Source organism: Pelobates fuscus, chromosome 3, assembly GCF_036172605.1.
Source record: "Pelobates fuscus isolate aPelFus1 chromosome 3, aPelFus1.pri, whole genome shotgun sequence".
NCBI classification, from domain to species: Eukaryota; Metazoa; Chordata; class Amphibia; order Anura; family Pelobatidae; genus Pelobates; species Pelobates fuscus.
This window is the reverse complement of record NC_086319.1, coordinates 172086514-172106726: the sequence shown is the minus strand read 5'-3', so window position 1 is coordinate 172106726 and position 20213 is coordinate 172086514. Positions and strand designations below refer to the sequence as shown.

General features: G+C 40.2%; 1 protein-coding gene across 12 annotated transcripts in view; it reads left to right on the top strand.

The window, feature by feature from the left end:
- IQSEC3 (IQ motif and Sec7 domain ArfGEF 3) overlaps positions 1-20213 on the top strand; it is a 152706-nt gene that overhangs the window by 106822 nt on the left and 25671 nt on the right. For all 12 annotated transcript variants that reach the window (XR_010090435.1, XR_010090434.1, XR_010090432.1 and 9 more), the window contains exons 4-5: positions 10273-11267; positions 16393-16554. Coding sequence is in view for 8 of the 12 variants with exons in the window: in XM_063447730.1 (XP_063303800.1) it covers positions 10273-11267; positions 16393-16554 (1157 nt within the window). In the remaining 4 variants the exon portion in view is untranslated. The remainder of the gene's footprint in view (positions 1-10272; positions 11268-16392; positions 16555-20213) is intronic.

Below are 20213 nucleotides of genomic sequence, written 5' to 3'. Positions count from 1 at the left end.
AGCCAGCCCTTAAAAAGCATTTTTTTTTTAACGAAATGTCAGAATTAAAAGTGGAATTCCATTCTTCCAATTAATCAAAACTAATAAGTCATTTTGGCTGAAAGTCACAATGTAGGTGAACATTTTAAAAAATATTAAAAATGTTACCACTAGTATTGCTTGTATCAAAACCTAAAATATATAAATAAGAAATGATGGTGCACTATATCACATATTCATGTCTCAATAAATTCCAATTGTTAGTCACTACTCATATTTTACTGACCCACACATAGTTAGCTCAGAATATAATGGCTCCTTATTAATAAAGGGTGGTCCCATTGATCCTCCAGCCGCTATCGCACTACTTAAAGTCAGTAACACCCTTTAGATTCCAAAGTAAGCAGGCTGCTACTGTTATTAGGAACGTCAAAACATAGAGTGCTATACTTTCTGTGATGACCTGCTTACTTTTGAATCTAAAGGGTGTTACCGACTCTAATTATCAGAGAAAAGAGAAAAAATGGGACCCACTCTCTGTAATGACAGTGATCTCAGCTGGTATAATCTGATCCCTAATGAATAAGGTCGCTCAAAGATCACTAGGTAATTAATAGTCTAGCTTACAGACGTGCAAGAAGTGATTTGTGCAAAATAATAATAATTACTTATAACTGTCCTGCTAATAGCCTCGTAAATGATAGCTCTGAGGAGATCAGAGAAAGGGTAACTCAGATCAGGCTCTATTAGCCTCTGGCCAATTACTCCAAGCTTAATATGTGAACAGATTATTTCTAAGCAAATATACTGCCCACATATATCCAACAGGGGGTAGTATAGTTCTGTACATTCAGCAAATAGGGGTAGTGGGAGTTGTAGTGTTATGAAAAGGAAAGAGGTGAAAAACGTATAAAGTAATACTGAGTCTCTGATAAATATTATAAAATCTGATGATCACCTGAACAGAGTATTGCTATTTGTACTTGTCCACATGCCATATAAAATCTATAACACCTTCAAACACGGAGATACGTTAGGATACATGCATAGTGGAACTATACAGATAAAACAAAGGAAAATACTAAAATCATTGAATGATGACAAGACAAGAGACCTCTGCTGTCATTGCTAACAAACACACTGACAGCCACATACCAGAACGCTCTCTCCCTTCTGAACTAGCTAAGCAGGACAGAGTAGAATGAGTTGAAAGTGAATTAATAGAAGGGTACACTTACCCCTTCAGTACAGTGACAATCTTGAACATATATGCTTGAATGTACATACAAAAGGAAACAGAAACAAAAATATAGTGCATATGGTTCCCAAATAGAAATAAGTGATGGTGATAAATTACTAAAACGACTCACATGGACTGGAGCCATGGATGTGGTATTGGCTCCGTAACTAGATCCTTTATGCTTTTTGGGCAGCAAACACACCCCTTTGTCCCAAGCGACACTCCTCCAGGGATATACAACAAAAAAGAGACAAACCGGCTGTGTAGAATTGTATGAAGTATAAATATAGTATAGGTGGTAATGGTTGTGCTCACCTTTAACAGAGCCCTGGACCTCCCCAAGTGAGGTTCCTGATGGCTAGGAAGGACTTGTTGGACTAAAATATGAAGTATTAAAAATAATTTATTGACAATAATTTGAAACAGAAATAATACTGGATCTAGAAAATAACAGTCTAAAAAGTCTAAAAATTGTAACAGCGCTCCACTGGTTGTTGTATATTTTATACCACTTTTTCTTGTGTATCTGTATTCTATTGTGGATAAGGGGTATTCCACTTTTAGTGTTGAGCTGCTTCTTTTATCTCAGGCACTGCAGAGTATCACCCACTATCCCTGTAAAGAGATAGCTGTTTTCTGTGTTTTACTGAAAGTGAATTAAGGTGCCAACGCTAAACGTGCATGTTTTGCAAAAAAAGTACACAGTGTAAATTAATAAAACATGATCGGAAATTAAACTCCTTTTGAGTGTTTCGGTGCAGACTCCATGCACCTTCGTCACCGGATGAAATTTTTAATTTAAGGATTCTCCTACGTGTCCACTCCAGCCACTCACTTTCTAATTGTCATCTACAAATATTCTGCACCGAAACAATTGCAATTGCAATAAGACAGGGTCATTCCACATCAAATCATAGCACTGTTTCAGAGTGATCTCCTTAGATTCTTATGACATTTTAGGTACTTATTTGTCCTATGGTATAATGCAAAATTACCCAATTTCAGCTGCCTATGTTCATTACATGAAATGTATAGCTATGATAATATGTGATACTTTATTTAGCTATAAAGCAAAGCTGACAATAGTTGAGATATGGAGTGGCCTCATTTTAAAACTTTTTTTATGAGCTTTCATACCATATATAGTACATTGGGTCTAATACTTATTTTAACTTCTTATCTTCATATTCAATTTAAAAGTGGCTTACTCAAAAACTCAAAAAAACTCAAAATTAGTTAATACTTGTCTGTAACTATCAACACAATTTTTTTTAATATAAAGAATGTGTACATATTAATAAAATAAAAGTTTCCAAATATGTAAAGGTGGGGTTTTCAAAATTTGCAGAGCTACAGCCAAATAATTGTGTTCTAGTTAGTCAGAGTTGTACACATGCAGTTAGTGTGCGTACCATGGATCAGAATGTAAAACTTATGACTGAAAATGCCGATACCATCAATCACTAAAGGTGAAATATTAACAAGATGTGCTTGTAAAGATAGTATGCAACTCTGTATCAGTTGAAAACCTTGGATAATTGTTCATCCTGCCCTGGACTTCAAGTAATCCAGAATATGTTAGAAAATGCCTTTAAAAAAATGTTGAGACTTTGTCATCGCACTGTGCGATGGCAATTGTTGGCTGGGCTTTGTTTTAGCAAAATAGGAAGAGAAAGATGAAGTAGAGGTAATGTTCCTTTACCCAGCAGATCCATCTTCTTTAGTAGCTTACCTTAAAAATCCAGGTGTTCACTCTTCTGGCCCTCTCCTATAGGGCATATTGTACGATATATGTTAGCATACATGTAATACATATAAAGCCTTAACCTTAATGTGATGACGTGTAAAGCTGATCTATGCTAATCTGAAGGCTGAAGCCTAGGATCAATATGACACTGCAATGCTAGCAAAGATCCTTAAATGTAATATGTGCCTAGTATACGTTGAGGTTAATAAGTTAAAATGTGCACCATGACCATGCCAAAACACTGTACCTATAACGTGATGTACCCCACGACGAGCCTGTTTTGGTGACTTAAGCCACTGTATTTTTTTCTACGCACAATAAAAATAAAGAATGTAAAAAAATGTTTTTTAAATCCTGATGTTCTGTAGATTTCATCAAGGTATGCCTTGTGTAAATTGAACCCTGCAACACCAACTGGCTGTACATATACCCTCTCTTCTCAAGAAATCCAAGAAGCCTTATACTGGTTCACTTGCTCAAGAAAAGCCGAGCAATAATACCACTTGTGTAAAAATAGGTTGAACTAAAGCATTCATGTGAGTTATCTTTTTTTTAAGATTTCTTAAGATTTCTCTTATTACCTCTCATATCCTTTAAAGCCATCGTTGTCATCCCCCAACAAAATTTGTGGATAGTTACAGATCAGTATGAACTAATAGTGAGATTGTTTTTCCAAATTTTAACAATTTCAGTTACTGAAAAAGCTGATTTTGAAACTGTGCTTTAAATGTAAAAAAAAAAAAAAAAAGTAATAAGCCCAGATCTATATATGGTGTCTGATGTATAGCTAGTTAAAGCTCAGACACACTTATAGTAAGACGTTAGAAAAGAGGAACAGATTTGGGTCCAAAATAGACACATTCCCTCCTAAAGAAGGACAGCTGGGAGATATGCCATTTAAAAGCCACAACACCATCAAATTATTCATTAATATACTGCTCAAGGCAGTACCGGAAAGGGTGGAGGGACAGCAATCTCCCATAAAAGAAGATACACTTCAGGTCCTTCAAAGGATTGCAACATACGTAGGTTGAAATTTGTCCTGATCTATCATCCTCTAGAGAGTTGTAACATGAATTCACACAAATTCATTGAGTTGTAATAGTTTTAAATTATCGCATGTGACCTATTCATTGGTATTTCAATGCCTTGGATAATGATGGGTCTTTGCAGATTGGGCTTCGCACATTCATTACCCCCTTTGCTACCCACACAAGCGGTCACATACTAGACCCTGTATTTGTGAGTGAAGTGGAAGTATCTAATTTAAAAATAAACTCTGTTTCATGGACTTACCACCAAACCATAAAACTTTCCTTGAAGGAACACTATAGTGTCATAGAAACATAAAAACATAGAATGTGATGGCAGATCAGAACCATTCTGCCCATCTAATCTGCCCAATTTTCTAAATACTTTCATTAGTCCCTGGTTCTATCTTAAGTCTATGATATCCTTATGCCTATTCTACGCATACTTAAACAGTTCACCACTTCAGCTGGAAGGCTATTCCATGCGTCCACTACCCTCTCTGTAAAGTAATACTTCCTGATATTATTTTTAAATCTCCCCCCTTCCCTCTAATTTAATACTATGTCCCCTTGTTGTGGTAGTTTTTTTTTTTTTTTAAATATAGTCTCCTCCTTTACTGTGTTGATTCCCTTTATTTAAATGTTTCTATCATATCCTCCCTGTCTCGTCTTTCCTCCAAGCTATACATGTTAAGATCCTTTAACCTTTCATGGTAAGTTTTATCCGTGCAGCTCCTCTGTCAGTTCACACTGTAAGTCTCGCGAGAGCCGCACTATGACCCCGCGGCTCTCGCGAGATTTACTCTGGGAGCTGACAGAGGTGCTGAACGGACCGGCGTGGAGGAGAAGGGAGCTGACCGGAGCTGCAGGAGAGGTAAGCGCTCACTGCCAGCCCCCAGTCTGTATTATGGCAATTTAAATTGCCATAATACAGACACTGACTCGAGTATAAGCCGAGTTGGGGTTTTTCAGCACAAAAAATGTGCTGAAAAACTCGGCTTATACTCGAGTATATACGGTAAGAAATATATGGTATAGTGCAATACTGTATATGATAAAATTGGATATATAGGTAAGTGCCAAGTGTACACTCACACTTTAACATCCCAAGAAATGCCTTAAAAAATATGCTTGGTGTGCCTTCTTGCTTCAATGCTTGGTGAATGTAAATCTCATATAAAAAAAAAAAAAGGTGCAAAAAAACCCGAATGAAATGACTGTATGAATAAAGAGTAAAAAAAAGCATTTATTACTTACATCAAAGTAAATAATAGCAGGAGGGGGCTGTGGGACAGATAACCATCTCCAGCTCTTGGAGATACTACCAGGATACAGAGACACGCATGAGTACACATTACATACAAGGGGGTGAACTTTGGGGCTCGGCACCCCGGAACGGGAAGGTGGTACCGGGTTACACTTTATACGGATGAATAGCCCCAGGTCCCCCCCAGGACCATTGCAAAAAGTGGGGCAATCGGATTTATAGAGCCGGAGATATCAGCGTCAAAAGTCTGGGGCTCAAGGCTCTATACATCCCCCAAATTAGTTCTATGGTGTTGCTTGGTTTAGTCCGGTGAATTCAAACTTTAGCGCCTAAAACAAGCAACAACCAATCAGCCTTAAGGACACAAACTAAATTGCGCCAACCAGCGTTAGGGAGAGGAAGGAGTTTCACCACCCAATCCAAAGAAAGGGCGCGAAACTCGGCTGCACCAATCAGCGCTTAGGGACGAGAGGTGTTTCGCCGCCCAATTAGATGGAAGGGAGCGAAACTCAGTTTGAACAAGCGCTCCTTCTTGGATTGGTCCCTGCGGCAACCAATCAGCGCTTTACTCGCACGACCAATCAGGAGAATGGCGCGAACCCAGTTTGAATGGGCGCTCCCTCTCCCATTTGTCGGCACAGACTTCCATGCGGCCAGCGGGAACCCTGTGGCTGTGAGACCGACTCACAGCCCCAGGGACTCCCTGCTGGCGCGCGTCCCTCTCTCCGGTGGGCACCCACACTCAGGTACTTGCCGAAGAGAGCGTTCGCCTGGGTAGCCATGAGCCTATCCTCGTAGCTCCCAGGTTTGAGAGTGGCCAGTGATTATAGCTCTGTTAGGAGCAGGTAGGATGATCCCTGACACAGGGATCGAAGACAGTGTACGCAGGCCGGTTCGGAAGTCAAATGCTCCCCCTGATGGGCGTTCGGTGATACAAACCGGCTTCCATCCAGGGGAAGCATGCGCCACTCGTTCCCTTGCGGTCTGCGATTTTCACACGTCGCTAGTGAGATGTGAACATTCTAAGTAAACGTTCTAAATGAATTGCCGGGGTGTTCTGTGGCATGGGGCTTCGTGCGCCGGAGCGCACCTGGGAGGTCAGAAGGTGTATTGCAGGATTTTATGGTCAAAATTACAGAATTACATCCACACATATAAAACAAGGCAATTCACAGTTTAGGCAGTGGTCCCGCCACACATAAATACCATCAAGACCTTCTGCAATATCACTAATAAAATTTTAAAGAGAATGGGTCCAAGTACAGATCCCTGAGGAACTCTATTGGTAACTAGAACTTGCCTAGAAAATACTCCATTGACTACTCCATTGACTACAACCCTTTAAACAATGTTGGAATCTAAACTTAAAGATTGCAATTTATTGCTGAGCCTTCTATGTGGATGAGTGTCAAAAACTTTACTACAAGCATGTATTCCTGACACTATAGTGATCACATGGGAAAGGGGATTTTACTCATCAATATTGATAATCTCAGCCAAACCAATGCTTTCCCATAGGAAAGAATGCATCTTTGTGAGAAGTCTTCAGTGCCTCCATACAGAGCCTGGAGATGCTGAATGTAGGTGATGCACTCTTTGCAGCACTGAAACAGGAAGCACCTCTAGTGGCCATCTGAGTAACTGGCACTAGAGGTGTTCCTAGGCAGCAATATAAACACTGATTTTTCTCTGTAGTGGTTCTGGTGATTATAGTGTCCCTTAAACTGGTCACAAATATATCAAGATAAGATAAAAAAAACGAAGGAAACAGTGCTGGAAAAAACAATACTATAAATGAATATTGTATGAGGCAGCAAACCTAGAGTAGGGTTCCCTCTAAGCCCTGCTAGCAAGAGTAATACAGAAGGTAAAAAGAGGAAAGTTGCGGTAAAAAAGACATGGTATGATAGGGTATATATAGGGGACTGATAATAAAACAATTACAAATTTGGCACCCAAATGACATCATGGAGAAAAAGTTACATATTCAAAATACAAACAAATAATACATACAGTTGATCATATCTGTATGATATAATATAAGTGAACTAAATTATGAACTAAGATTCCCAACTATCTCAGTATGAAATTATATTAACCCCTTAAGGACAGAGTCAATGTAAACAAAACCTGGAATTTGCGCTATATGTCTGTTCAACCATAATTCACCTCTGTCATATTATGTACACCCAAACTTATTATATATCATTTTATTCAGGAGAAACAGGGCTTTCATTTCACATCAACTATTCATATATAAAACAATTTATTATGAATTCAATCTAAAAAAAAGTGTGAGAATTTAAGATTTTTATTTTCATTTTCTTTTGTTTTGCATTGCATTTTAACTGTGAATGTACAACAGTATCCCCCATGAACAAGTTTTACGGTGTTTTGGAAAGTTACAGGTTCAAATATGGCATATTCCATTTTTCAGAATCTACACATTGAAATTTGCAAGATTAGTTATGTTGCCTTTGAGACAGTATGGTAGCTCAGGAATGAGAATTACCCCCATGATGGCATACCATTTGCAAAAGTAGAGAACCCATGATATTCAATATGGGGTATGTCCAGTCTTTTTTTGCAGCCACTTAGTCACAAACACTTGGCAAAGTTAGCGTTCATATTTGTTTTTGTGTTAAAAAATGCAAAAAACGAATATGAACACTAACTTTGGCCAGTGTTTGTAATTAAGTGGCTACTATAAAAGACTGGACATACCCCACTTGCAATGCCTTGGATTGACTTGCTAATCAATCTCAAGATTGGATTCTATATACACTCAAAAAATACACAGTAATACATCCCATTGCACACATACACTCCACTTCCTGTAAACTGACTCAGAGGTGGACCCTGTGGATGGACTTGGTGGCAGGCCTCAGGTCTTCAGCTGTGTAAGAGGCCCCAGATTTTCTGATGGCGTTAGGAATACAAACCAGAATTCCCATAGATATAGTGCCCCTGCGCACCTCTATACCTCCCCTGTCCTCTTTGTCGATGGTCTAATCGAATGTTCCTCATAGAGAAGCATTGGGTAATCGATGCGCATATGCAGCGAGTACACAGTGTGTATATCCAAGCTGTATTTAATGCTTTCCTATGAGCTTCCACATCACATGACAGAGTTTTACTCAGCCAGGTCTGCAGAAACAACTGTAGTGGTTGTCAGGAAGATAGTCACTAGAGCTGGATTTAACCCAGCAATGTTAACATTGCAGTTTCTAACAAACTGCAATGATTTCTATTGCAGGATTAAATGGACAAGGCCACTGCCTTGAGTGTTCCTTTAACTATGACAAAGAGATTAAAACAAAACTTTTATTACCTAACAAACTGAGAGAGACATTTTACATATAAACGAAACTGAAGATTTCTGCTATAGAATTGTCATGATCTTGCTCAAATCCAAACACAATTTTGAAATCAAAACTACTGAACGTTTATAGTCATAGCACAACTTATAAAACTATAGATGACAACTGAACGAACATTGTGAATTCTCTTTTCCCTAGTACCCATCACTGGAGCAGGGTTACTTATACTGGGTTATTCGCTGAAAATCAGATTTTGGCCCCCAGCCACCCCCTAAAATAAAGTCCCCATCTACCCCTCCATTATAAAAGCGAGGAGAGGGCTAGAAGTCTTCTTTTGTGTAATTCATTTCTTCAGCCCCAAAAAATGCCAAATAAAAATCCATAATTACCGAAGTCCCTAATTAAAATAAAAAAAAAAAAAGACCTGATTGGAAAAAAAATAAAACTGCTGCAAAACTAAAACCACACCAGAAGAAAAAATAATCCATCTTCACCCAGGGAGGGCTCACAGCAGATTTAGCGCTTCTAGCAGGTATTGGGAATAGGAATATTTCCCACGCTATGCAGTTTGACCAAGAAATCTCTGATTGGTTGGCTTGAACACCAACCAATCAGAGTGCTCTGACAGCCAAGTCTTGATAAAGGTTGAATTCTCTGAGTCTGGATTTGCCACATTCGGCCTGGATTTCAGCTGTCCTGCAGAGATCGGCCTGAATTACTTAATCCAGACATTGATGAATTTCAACAATTTCCTTATTTTGCAGTCCGAATGAACCGTATGCCGCCGGATGGTTTCACCCCATTCTGTTTGGGGCCCTAACTGTAGTTATTAACCCAATAGACTTTTATATTTCTTCTTACAAAATAGTAAGTTAATCGATTTCAAAAACCTACAAAGCCTAAAGTAGCTTAAAGTTAAGCACCGTTTGTTATTATTAAACAATCTCATTTTTAATATGTAAAATAAAATAGATCAGGAAATACGCTGACCTCAGACCCACCATATTCTCTTTTCATATTCCTTAAAAATAATGGCAACATCGTTTGCTCTTTCTTTCATCAAATACAATTTTTCTACATGCACGCCAATTGTTAACTAACAGAAAATAAGGCAGCCAACAAATATGTTTGGCTGCCATTTTTCAGGTTGTCTGTGAGAGTCAAAATTGTTATGCTTTTTTTTCAAGCACTTTCTGGCAGTGTGCCAGCTGAGCTTGATAAGGTAATTAAGCAGTTATACCCAGGTATTTGAAGTGATACAGAATCAATAAATATGTGGTTTTCGTGCTAAATCATTTGTGATACCTCTTAAACACACACAATAGTAACGGTGAGAATTCCTTATTGAACAGGACAATGCAGCTCATGATGATTTATTATTTCTACAGTGCTTATCGTGATGATGATTTATTGTAATTTTTTTTAATTCTTTTTTTTACGTTTTTCAATGCAGTAATTCGCTTAGTTTTGTATTTTTTACATATTTCTTTGCAGAAATTGTTTACGAATAGAAAACGATAGAAAGAAAGCAAAAAACTGATAAAATTGTTAATATTATTTTCTTTATGTTTAAAAAGCATACCAGAGGTAAGTGCTCCTCTGCCAATCCATGTAAATTTTTGTTTTTGTTCTTTGATCAGTTTAGCTAAGGGATATAATATCATAATAATACCCTGTTTATATTGCAGATTGAAATGCTGGAACACAAATATGGAGGTCACCTGGTTTCCAGACGAGCAGCTTGCACTATTCAGACAGCTTTCCGGCAGTACCAACTCAGTAAGAACTTTGAAAAGATAAGAGACTCTCTGCTACAAAGCCGCTTGCCCAGACGTATTTCCTTGCGGAAAGTCCGTGTGCACAATCCAGATAGTTTCCCTGCTGCTGAGAAGGCACTATTAGAGAGCTATAACCTGATGGGTATCCCTTTGGTTAGGTCTCCATCTCTGCCAGCCACCATCAGTGGAGCATTAACTGAGCTGGAAGACTCTTTCACAGAGCAGGTACAATCATTGGCCAAATCCATTGATGATGCCCTTAGCACGTGGAGCTTAAAGACAATGTGCGCCTTCCCTGAGGCAGGAGCCTACCAGATCCGTGAGACCTTCATGCAACAGAATCCAGAGCTAGAACAAACCAACTTGGAGCAGAGAGACAGTGAAGAAGGGCAGCTTGGGACTTTGCCAAAAAGCAGCAGTACATTGATGATGGCTTTCAGAGATGTTACTGTTCAGATAGACAACAACAACATCTCTGTATCATCGTCCACATCCCTCTCTATGGCCAATTGTCTGACAGGGGCTCAAACTACCAAATGTGAAGAGGACAGGGTTTGTGAAAACATGTCCTCAGAGCTTCCTTCTCAGGAGAGTTCCATTCACGATCCACAGCTTGTGCAAAACTCCTTCCCAGAGGTGAATGGGGATGGGCTAGGAAAGGAATTGGTGGGTCCTTTGCCTACTGAGTCAGAACCGACTGACCTTTCAGAGCAGTTGAGCAGCAGTAGCACATCCACCTCTGCCAAGTCTGTGTCTGAAGTGTCATCAAAAGAGGCTCTACAAGCCATGATCCTCAGCCTGCCCCGCTACTATTGTGAGAATCCAGCAAGTTGTCGTTCACCTACACTCTCCACTGATACCATGAGGAAGCGACTCTACCGCATTGGGCTCAACCTCTTCAATGTGTGAGAGGAGGGATGGGGAGATATTGTCATAAATTGGGACAGCTGATAAATGTTGTTCACTTAATCTTGAGTTTTGGTGTACTGAAAATGCATTTTTAAAAATTTTGCCTAATAGCCGAATATTTTGGCCTGTATTTTTAAAATTGGTTTGTCATTTCACCACACCACAATTTCTTCTTTAATTAATAAGCATTTTAGCTTGGGGTGATACAGTTCAGAGTTGCCAATTGTATTTTGGGATTAAAGAAGCACTTTAAGCACCATAAACACTACAGCCCACGTTAGTGCTTATGGTTCCAGGAATTTTCTTGCTTTATCCAACGATTATGTGTCAAACCTTTTTGGAACAGTTTTACACTATGTGCGTAACCCCCTGTCCAGTGTGCCCCTTATTTAGAGATATCCCTAAAGTTGAAATTCCACTTCTCTTTTAGTATTCTCACTGTTGTGCTATTTTGGATTAATTGGCTGTGAGAGTTAGCTCTTGTGCTCAGCCCATGAATCCTGAAAAGGGATGTTGTTGATGTTAATATGGAATGAGGAATTTCTCTTTAGTGATATATCTAATTAGGAGCTCACTTTCCAAGAAGACACTCTGTTGTTGTTAAACTAGCATGACATATAGCTGTGGGATGTTGTCAAGGGACTCCTGTCACCATAACCACTACAGAAATCTGTAGTTATTGTACTTAGAATGACCCTTAAATTAAAGGGATTCTATAGGCAACGAATGGAGCAACTTTAGTGTTTAGATCATGCCAATGCAGTCTTACTGCTCAATTCTCTGCCATTACGGAGTTAAATCACTTTATGCAGCACTAGTCACAACTCCGTGCATGCGGCCTACGCAGCCTTTCTACACACTTCATTTAAATAGAGATCTAATATTTTAACTTTCTTTATTGCACAGTTTGTTTAATTTAGAATTTCTCCTTCAAAAGATAAGCATCTTTGAAAATGTCCTAGGGTTCATTTGTACCCGCAGCAGGGCCAGATTAAGAGCCCAGAGGGCCTGGAGCTGACAATTATGATGGGCCTAATTACAGAATCTTATCGACCAAAAACACACCTCCCAAGCGTCATGTATCTGATGGAGATGGCGTTGGAGGGAAACTCAAAGGATGCAGCTATATGAAAACACATACTCTATGCTAATCTCTCTCTAATTTATGCTTTCATCTTTCAAGTAAATCCAGAACCCCTAACAGCAGTGTCCAGTGAAGCAGAAAGTCAAAGGGAAGGGTAAAAGGGTGTGCCACTGACGCAAATCAAGTGACCAGACCTGCCAAAAGGGGTGAACATGCCCAAAAAGGGGGCATGTCTGTCCAAAGAATTGGAAGGCCAGCCTGGCATGAATGCTGTCCAACTAAGGGCATACTATGCAGGCAGCACCCAGAGCTTGACATAAATGCATCAAATGATGCGCCTACCCCACGCTTTCTAAGGACTGTCCCCTAGCACTCACATGTCCACTTGTCTCCTTATCATCTTACTAGCAGGCAGACGTTCCTGGTATATAGTCTGGGACAGAGTAAAGGTGTATATAGTGAGTGTAGAAGAAAGAGGACATGTCACAGTGTTAGAGAAACCAAAGTCTGCATTACCTAATTACCTAATTTTATTGTCAGCCAGTCCACACAAGTTTTGTTGCCATACATCCCTCTTAAACAAACTTAAAGGGACACTATAGTCACCAGAACAACTACAGATTAATGTATTTGTTCTGGTAAGTAGAATCGTTCCCTTTAGGCTTTTTGCAGTAAACAATGTCTTTTCAGAGAAAATAACTCCACTGGCCACTCCTTAGATGGTGACTAGAGGTGCTTCCTGGGGCAGTACTGCCTAGTGTGCAGCACTGCCATTCAGTGTCTCCACCCTCTGCATGCAGACACTGAACTTTCCTCATAGAGATGCATTGATTCAATTTATCTTTATGAGGAGATGCTGATTGGCCAGGGCTATGTTTGACTTGTGCTGGCTCTGCCCCTAATCTGCCTAGTTGACAGTCTCAGCCAATCCTACAGGGAAGCATTGCAATTTGCTCAGACCACCATTTCTGATGATGTCAGCAGACAGAGTCAGTTCAGAGGCAGAGCCAGGAGCTGCAGACTACAGAATACAAGTACGATTTTACTATATTTAGGGAGGCAAGAAGGGGCCAAGGGGGCTAGATGGTGGTTTTTACATTATAGGGTCAGAAATACATGATTGTGTTCCTGACCCTATAGTGTTCCTTTAAGCAAGAGTATGTGAAGAGTAGTTAGGGTTTCCACCTTTCTTGGAAAAAAATACCAGCCGTAATCATTTGTATAATTAATTAGTTATGCGTGACATCACATGATGTAAATCACAAGGAGTGACATAAGAGAAAATTCTGTAAAATCACCAACAAACTACTCACAGTTTGATTCTGCTGAATAGAGGAATTGCTCCTAGTGTCTCCCTGTCTCCCAGTCTCGCAAGTCACCCAGTGTCTCAGTGTCCCTATGTATCACAGTGTCAGTGTCCCCATGTAGCCCAGTCCCCTAGTCTCCCAGTGTCTGTGTCCCCATTTCTCCCATTGTCCCCATGTCTCAGTGTGTCACTAGGATACTAGGGGACACAGTGAGACATGGGGACACAGTCACCTGGGGACACAGAGACCTGGGGGCACATGTGAATACAGACATGGGGACAGAGACATGGGGACACAGAGACATGGGGACACTGAAACATTTGGGGAAATTAAGACACTAGGGACCCTGAGAGACATGGGAACACAGACAGTGGGAGACTAGGGGACACTGGGAGACTAGGGGATACTGAGACACTATGGACACTGGCTATGAGACAGACACTTGGGGACAATAGGAGACATGGGGACACTTGTGGACATAGACATGGGAGACATGGGGACACTGGAAGACATGTGGACACTGGGAGATATGGGGACACTGAGGACACTGGCTGGGAGACATGGGGACACTGGGAGACATGGGGACTCTGAGTCAATAGGGACACAGAGATATGGGGACACAGACACTGGGAGACTAGGGGAAACTGAGAGCAATGGAGACACTGGTTGGGAGACATGGGGACACTGCATCCCTAGAATCTCTGTGTCCCAATGTCTCAGCTTCTCCCAATGTCCCTATGTCTCACACTGTCCCCATGTGTCTCAGCGTCCCCATGTCTCACAGTGCCCCCTAGTGTCTCAGTGTCACCATGTTTTCCAGTGTCCCCAAGTATCTCAGTGTCCCCAGGTCTCCCGGTGTCCCCTAGTGTATGTGTCCCCATGTGTCCTCTAGTGTCTCAGTGTCCCCATGTCTTCCTGCAGCCTTTCACCCTATCCCTCACTTACCTGAGCTGTAGAGCTGCTGTCTGTGCTGTGTAGCTGCTCCCCCACGGATCAGTGAGTAGTAGAGAGAGGCAGGGATATGCTGTAACTTCCTATCCCTGCCTCTCTCCACACACAGTGACCCCTACTGGCCGGTGCTGGTATTGCAGAGTAATGTCCGTTTATACTAAGAAAATTACCTGCATTTGTATTGCCGGTATTACTGCAATACCGGCTGTGCCAGGCAGCCTCAAATACCGGCTGTGCCATTAAAATACCAGCCAGGTGGCAAACCTAAGAGTAGTGTGTAAAAAAAAAAAAGTAAAAAAAAAAAAAATGTTTTTTTTTTTTTTTTTTTAAATGGGCCTATTCCATGGGCCTGGGCCTGGAGCTGCAGCTCCATCAGCCCCTATGTTAATCCGGCCCTGACCCGCAGGGATTTAACCTTGCTGGTACTTTTACTGCATGGCGGTCTATATTTGCAGCGTGTGTTAAAGCCCTTCATAAACCATCATGTTGTCCTTAAGTGGTTAACATGTAAAAGGCAGAGAATTGAGCAGTGAGACTGTAGGGGCATGATCTATACACCCAAACTGCTTCATTAAACTAAAGCTGTTTTGATGCGAATAGTATCCCTTTAACCCCTTAAGGACACATGACATGTGTGACATGTCATGATTCCCTTTTATTCCAGAAGTTTGGTTCTTAAGGGGTTAAGTGTTAGCTACTAAGAGCATATGTGCTCAATTGTTGATTTTTGACCGGTAATTAAAAGAGAAAACTACTTTACAGCTGCATGATATACAGTATAATTATTTACTATGACAGTATGTTTTTTACTTATAAGAAATTAGATATTTAGGTGTGTATATAGATTAGATGACACTACAATGCAGGTCTCCAAATGTCAAGGAAGTACTATGACATACATGCCTGCCCAAGATTATCATGAGCTACATTGCAGCAATTGCTGTTTGTAACTGCTGCCATTAATGTCAACCTATTGCTGATATGACAGCAGATGAATTGGGGAGATAGAGAAAGTAAGATATATGCACAGTATCATCAATACCTTCCGTTTTGAAATACAGTATTTTTTTTTATAACTTGAAAGTTGTTCTCTTTATAAGGTTTAAATCAAAGTGAAACATGCAATCCAAAACTGATCTGCATGCATGCTTATGTCTTAATTTTTGGACAGATGGATGGATAAAGGAACAGACGGATGGATCTGCATACAATATTGCTGTTACATTCTATTCTGATGTCCATTACTTATAGAATGCTACAGGAAGCTTACACTTTCTGTGACAATAGGATAATTGGTGTATCGGGCTTTCATTCAATTGTGAGTTCGTCTTAGGTTCACTATTGAAACCAGCTGTCATAAGAAAAGTGCTGGGAACACAATAACTCATGGCAGTAAGTAACTTTTTATAGTTACAGTTGTCTAAGTTAAAAAGAGGCTGAAGTCCATCAAGTTTAACCGTGAAGCCCATTCTCTTATGCTGTTGATCCAAAAAAAAGGCAAAAAAACTAACAAATTATAGCCATTTCCAATTATGTCAAAAAAAGGGGAAAAAAATCCTTCTTGACTCCATAATCAGAGTTCTCCCTGGATCAACATCATGTTTACATACCCTGCTTGGTATCCATTCCCTCCTGTGAAAAATAGGCATATTGAAACTTAGACAGGAAAAATACGAAGGTTTGGGTTTACCACAAGGCATAGTATGGAGCAAAGGATATGCAAACGTGTTAATCCACATGCTTACACCAGTGCTGACTGACATTATTTTGTATCTGCAGCAATCCTGACAAGGGTATCCAGTTCCTGATCTCTCGCGGTTTTATCCCAGATACTCCGATCGGGGTAGCTCATTTCTTGTTGCAACGGAAGGGGCTAAGTCGACAAATGATCGGGGAGTTTTTGGGGAACAGCAAAAAACAATTCAACCGTGATGTGCTAGAGTGAGTTGAGTGTATACACCTCAATATTGTTTTTATTTGTTTGTGGGTAAGATCACTTTTTCCTCGTTTTACCCAAACAATGCTTTATGTTTAGGAATAGTTCTGTTTATACTGGCTATTATTACTAATTTGGAGATATGATATTATGTTAAAACTCATTTTCTTTACTGCTGGAGTGAGATCAGCGAAAAGCCCTGGGAGTGTAAACAGATCCATATCTCATTTTCTGAGCTGTAAGCAAATATTCTATTTATTGTATACATTAAATCTTCTTTGACTTTACATAATTAACTTTTATATAAAGCATAAGCAATGCTGTGCGAGATTTAGTTATAACTGATTTTCCGAGCAGGGCAATGCCTGCGACCATATTAGAGTGCAAATATTGTCTTTTATTTAACTTGAAAGTGTATTGTTTTTCAAGATGGATACATACATTTTGAGACAACGCACGAAATACATATTTGCAAAATAAAATAAAAAAAATTACAGTGTTAACCAGTGGGTGCTAAGTAGGAAATAAAAGAGAGAGTAAAAAGGGATGCATCTCCATTCACAAACACATAACATGTCGACATTAACTTCTTCTCAGACACAAATGCACACACATTTTCGCAAACATTGACAAGTGCTCACTCTGCCTAGGTGACATTTTCGCTAGTAAAGACTTCAATTGGAGGTATGCAAATACTGTAGAAGAAGGCAAGCCAAAATAGTTTTTCACATTTTTAAATTGGAGTAGATTAAAGTTTTTAGATTGGAGTTGGATCATAGCCGACCCGCTGCGTATATCTGGCTAATATTGCTGACACTCCGTTTTAACCAAGGCTTGTAATTAAAGGAGGGAGATGGTGCCCCAGGGAGATAGAGTAAAAGGGTGCTGCTGGTGATATGGGGAAAAACCTACATAAAGCTCCCTTTGATTGGCAGAGTGGAAACCTCTTCTGAGAATGTTTTTGCAACACTTTTCAGAGTACGCTTAGGATGTTTGTACAGTAAAGGAACATTCCAAGAAGCAAGAACTGCAACAGCCCACTCCAGTTATGGTGCCAAGAGTGCCCTGGGCCATCCCTCTGTGACCTATCAAACCTTTCTAGCACAGTTTGACTCTTACCTGGTCCAGCTGCTTCTAGCCCTCAAAAGCATTTGAAGCTGGCTATCAGTTTTGTTCAAGTCTTTGTTTGAGAGCATCAGCTGATCACTCTTAGCCAATGAATGAAATCCTATCTTGCACAAAATTGACAGACGGCTTCCACAGCTTGAGAACACTGGGGGAGAAAAAGCGCATCTTAATTGGTTATAGACTAAACCCTCCTGTATCAGAAGCATGAAGTCTCTGAGCTGTTTAAATAGGTCATTCTGAGTATAAAATGCTTTGAGCATTCACACACATAAAAAAAAAATGCACCTTTGTTCTCGTTATTGTGTAAAGCCCCAGGAACATGCAGACTGATAAATTATTTAAAGGCAACATTTATCTTTTACAATTAAGTATTGTAGATACATGCGTTTATGTGTTTTTGGAAGTGTACTGTACATTTCATCTTTTTCTTATGTATGTACATTCATTTGCCATCACTCCCCCATGAAAAAAACACATGTGAATTATTTGTAATGATAGTCTACACTAGCTTTTTTTTTTTTTTTTTTTCAATAAAAGTCAGTAGAATAAGAAATACCATCATGGTATTACAGTAAAGAAATTAAGCAACAAAACTGTGAAGCTTCATTAAAAGAACAATATAAGCACATACAGTGTAATCTGTGATCAACATATTTTTTATTAGCAATGTTGTCGGTCCTTTATTGAATATCACTTGAATTTTGTCTTTTCTACCATACTCAGTGGTATTCACATAAAGTGAGAATTGTTGAGAATTCAAAGTAAATTTCAAATTGAAGGCCAATATTGACGAATTGGAAACAATATACTACATTGGCCTTACCTTTTGAAATTTACTTTCAATTAACTTTGAATTCCCTACACTTCTCACTGTAGTGAATAATCCTGACTGTGCAGATGTGTTTTTTTTTTGTTTGTTTTTTATAATTCTTTATTTTTGAAAGTGCATAGATGATTACAAGTTTCAATACTGACAGAGAATGTTGTAGTAGTCGACAATTGGTGACATTTTGGTGTCAGATTTAAGATATATTGCAATTTTTCTTTTATAAGAAATTCAAGAGTAAACATAGACAGGCATAACAGAATACCAGTAACAATCAGGTTATACATGCTGTCTAAAACAGTTTTGCTTGAAATCATGGTGCTATATTTAGTCATATATTGCAAGCTATCTGCACCGTTTCAAATGCTTCGTTACTCATGGGTTAACTTTTTTTTTTTTTGACATTCTGTGTTTATCGGTTTGGTATTTTTGACATAGCGTTAATCATTACAAAAAGGGATCATTGCATAGGTTAGTACCCCTACATTTGCAGTATGAGTCAACAGGTATGCAAGTTCTGATTGCATTAGACTTGTCCTTGGTTAATATATGTGTTTATAAAGATCTTTCCTTTCCTCTTTTTTTCTTCTTTTTCTTTTCCCTTTCCCCCTTTCCCCTCCTTCCTTGATTTAAGCAAGGTACAAGTACCTAATGTAACCAGCAGTCAGGGGATCAGAGCTGTAACTTGCGCAGCATTTTTAAATATACATTCAGATTTAACCCGAGCTTATGGGTGTACGGATAAAAATACTGGCATACCAAAGAAAACAAAACAAAAACTATAACAAAACCATAAACAAACAAGCCCAGAAATGGTACCTCGTACAGGAGTGAAAACGGCCTTTCTGTATTCCCCAAGGTGCTACAGATTTGAGGTATCTCATCCTCTCACGGCCCACCACAGGAATCGATCAGGGCAGAGCTTCGGTATTGGGTGCGGGGGTTGGGAGGGTTGGGAACAGGCAGCCCCATTCATCCCTCTGTCTAATATTACTATTAAGTGAAACCAAGGTGAGAATTTGCAATGCATCCTAGTAAGCCAATACAGAGCCATCCCTGCCTATCCATACACTGATCCCAGGTAGGCCAACAGAGTAGGGGGGCCGCTCCGTCATTTGTTACTGGCATCCCTGTGCTGAGACAAACCCCCTCCGTGGACTATTACTAGCCGTGAGTCTGAGGGGATCTTGTCATGTTAGCCCTTTGTTTGTTTCCGACCTGTTGGTTGCTCATTGGCAGGTGAAGGATCGTGGAGGGTGGGTCAGGGGTATCGGGGTTGTGTTAAGGGGGTCCTTTGCCACTGTGTGGTTGTTTGGCCTAGGCCGTCTATGTGTGTGGAATGTTCCTCTAGAGTGGAGGGGACTTGCGTCCAGCAGCCCGGAGTGACGGAAGAGCCCAAGGGCAAGGGGCAGGGGGGGAGGAGGGGGAGGCCCAGTCCGGAGGTAGAGGATGGGGTCTAGTAGGAAAGGGGGTGTCAGCGGGTCGGCCCCGGCCCCCCCCTCCCCCGGGAAGCATCCGGAGGCGGCCCCACCACTCCTGGTGTCCTCGTGCACTGTGTGGGTTGTTCCGTCGCCGTGGAAAGTTGTGTGTTTCCGTTCCGGGTCGGGTAGATTGTTGTTAGCCAATGTGTCCAGTGGTACCAGATTTTCTGGTAGGTTTGGCTTTTCCCCTTTGCCATCAGGATGGTTTCCTCTATGTTCCTGATGTCTT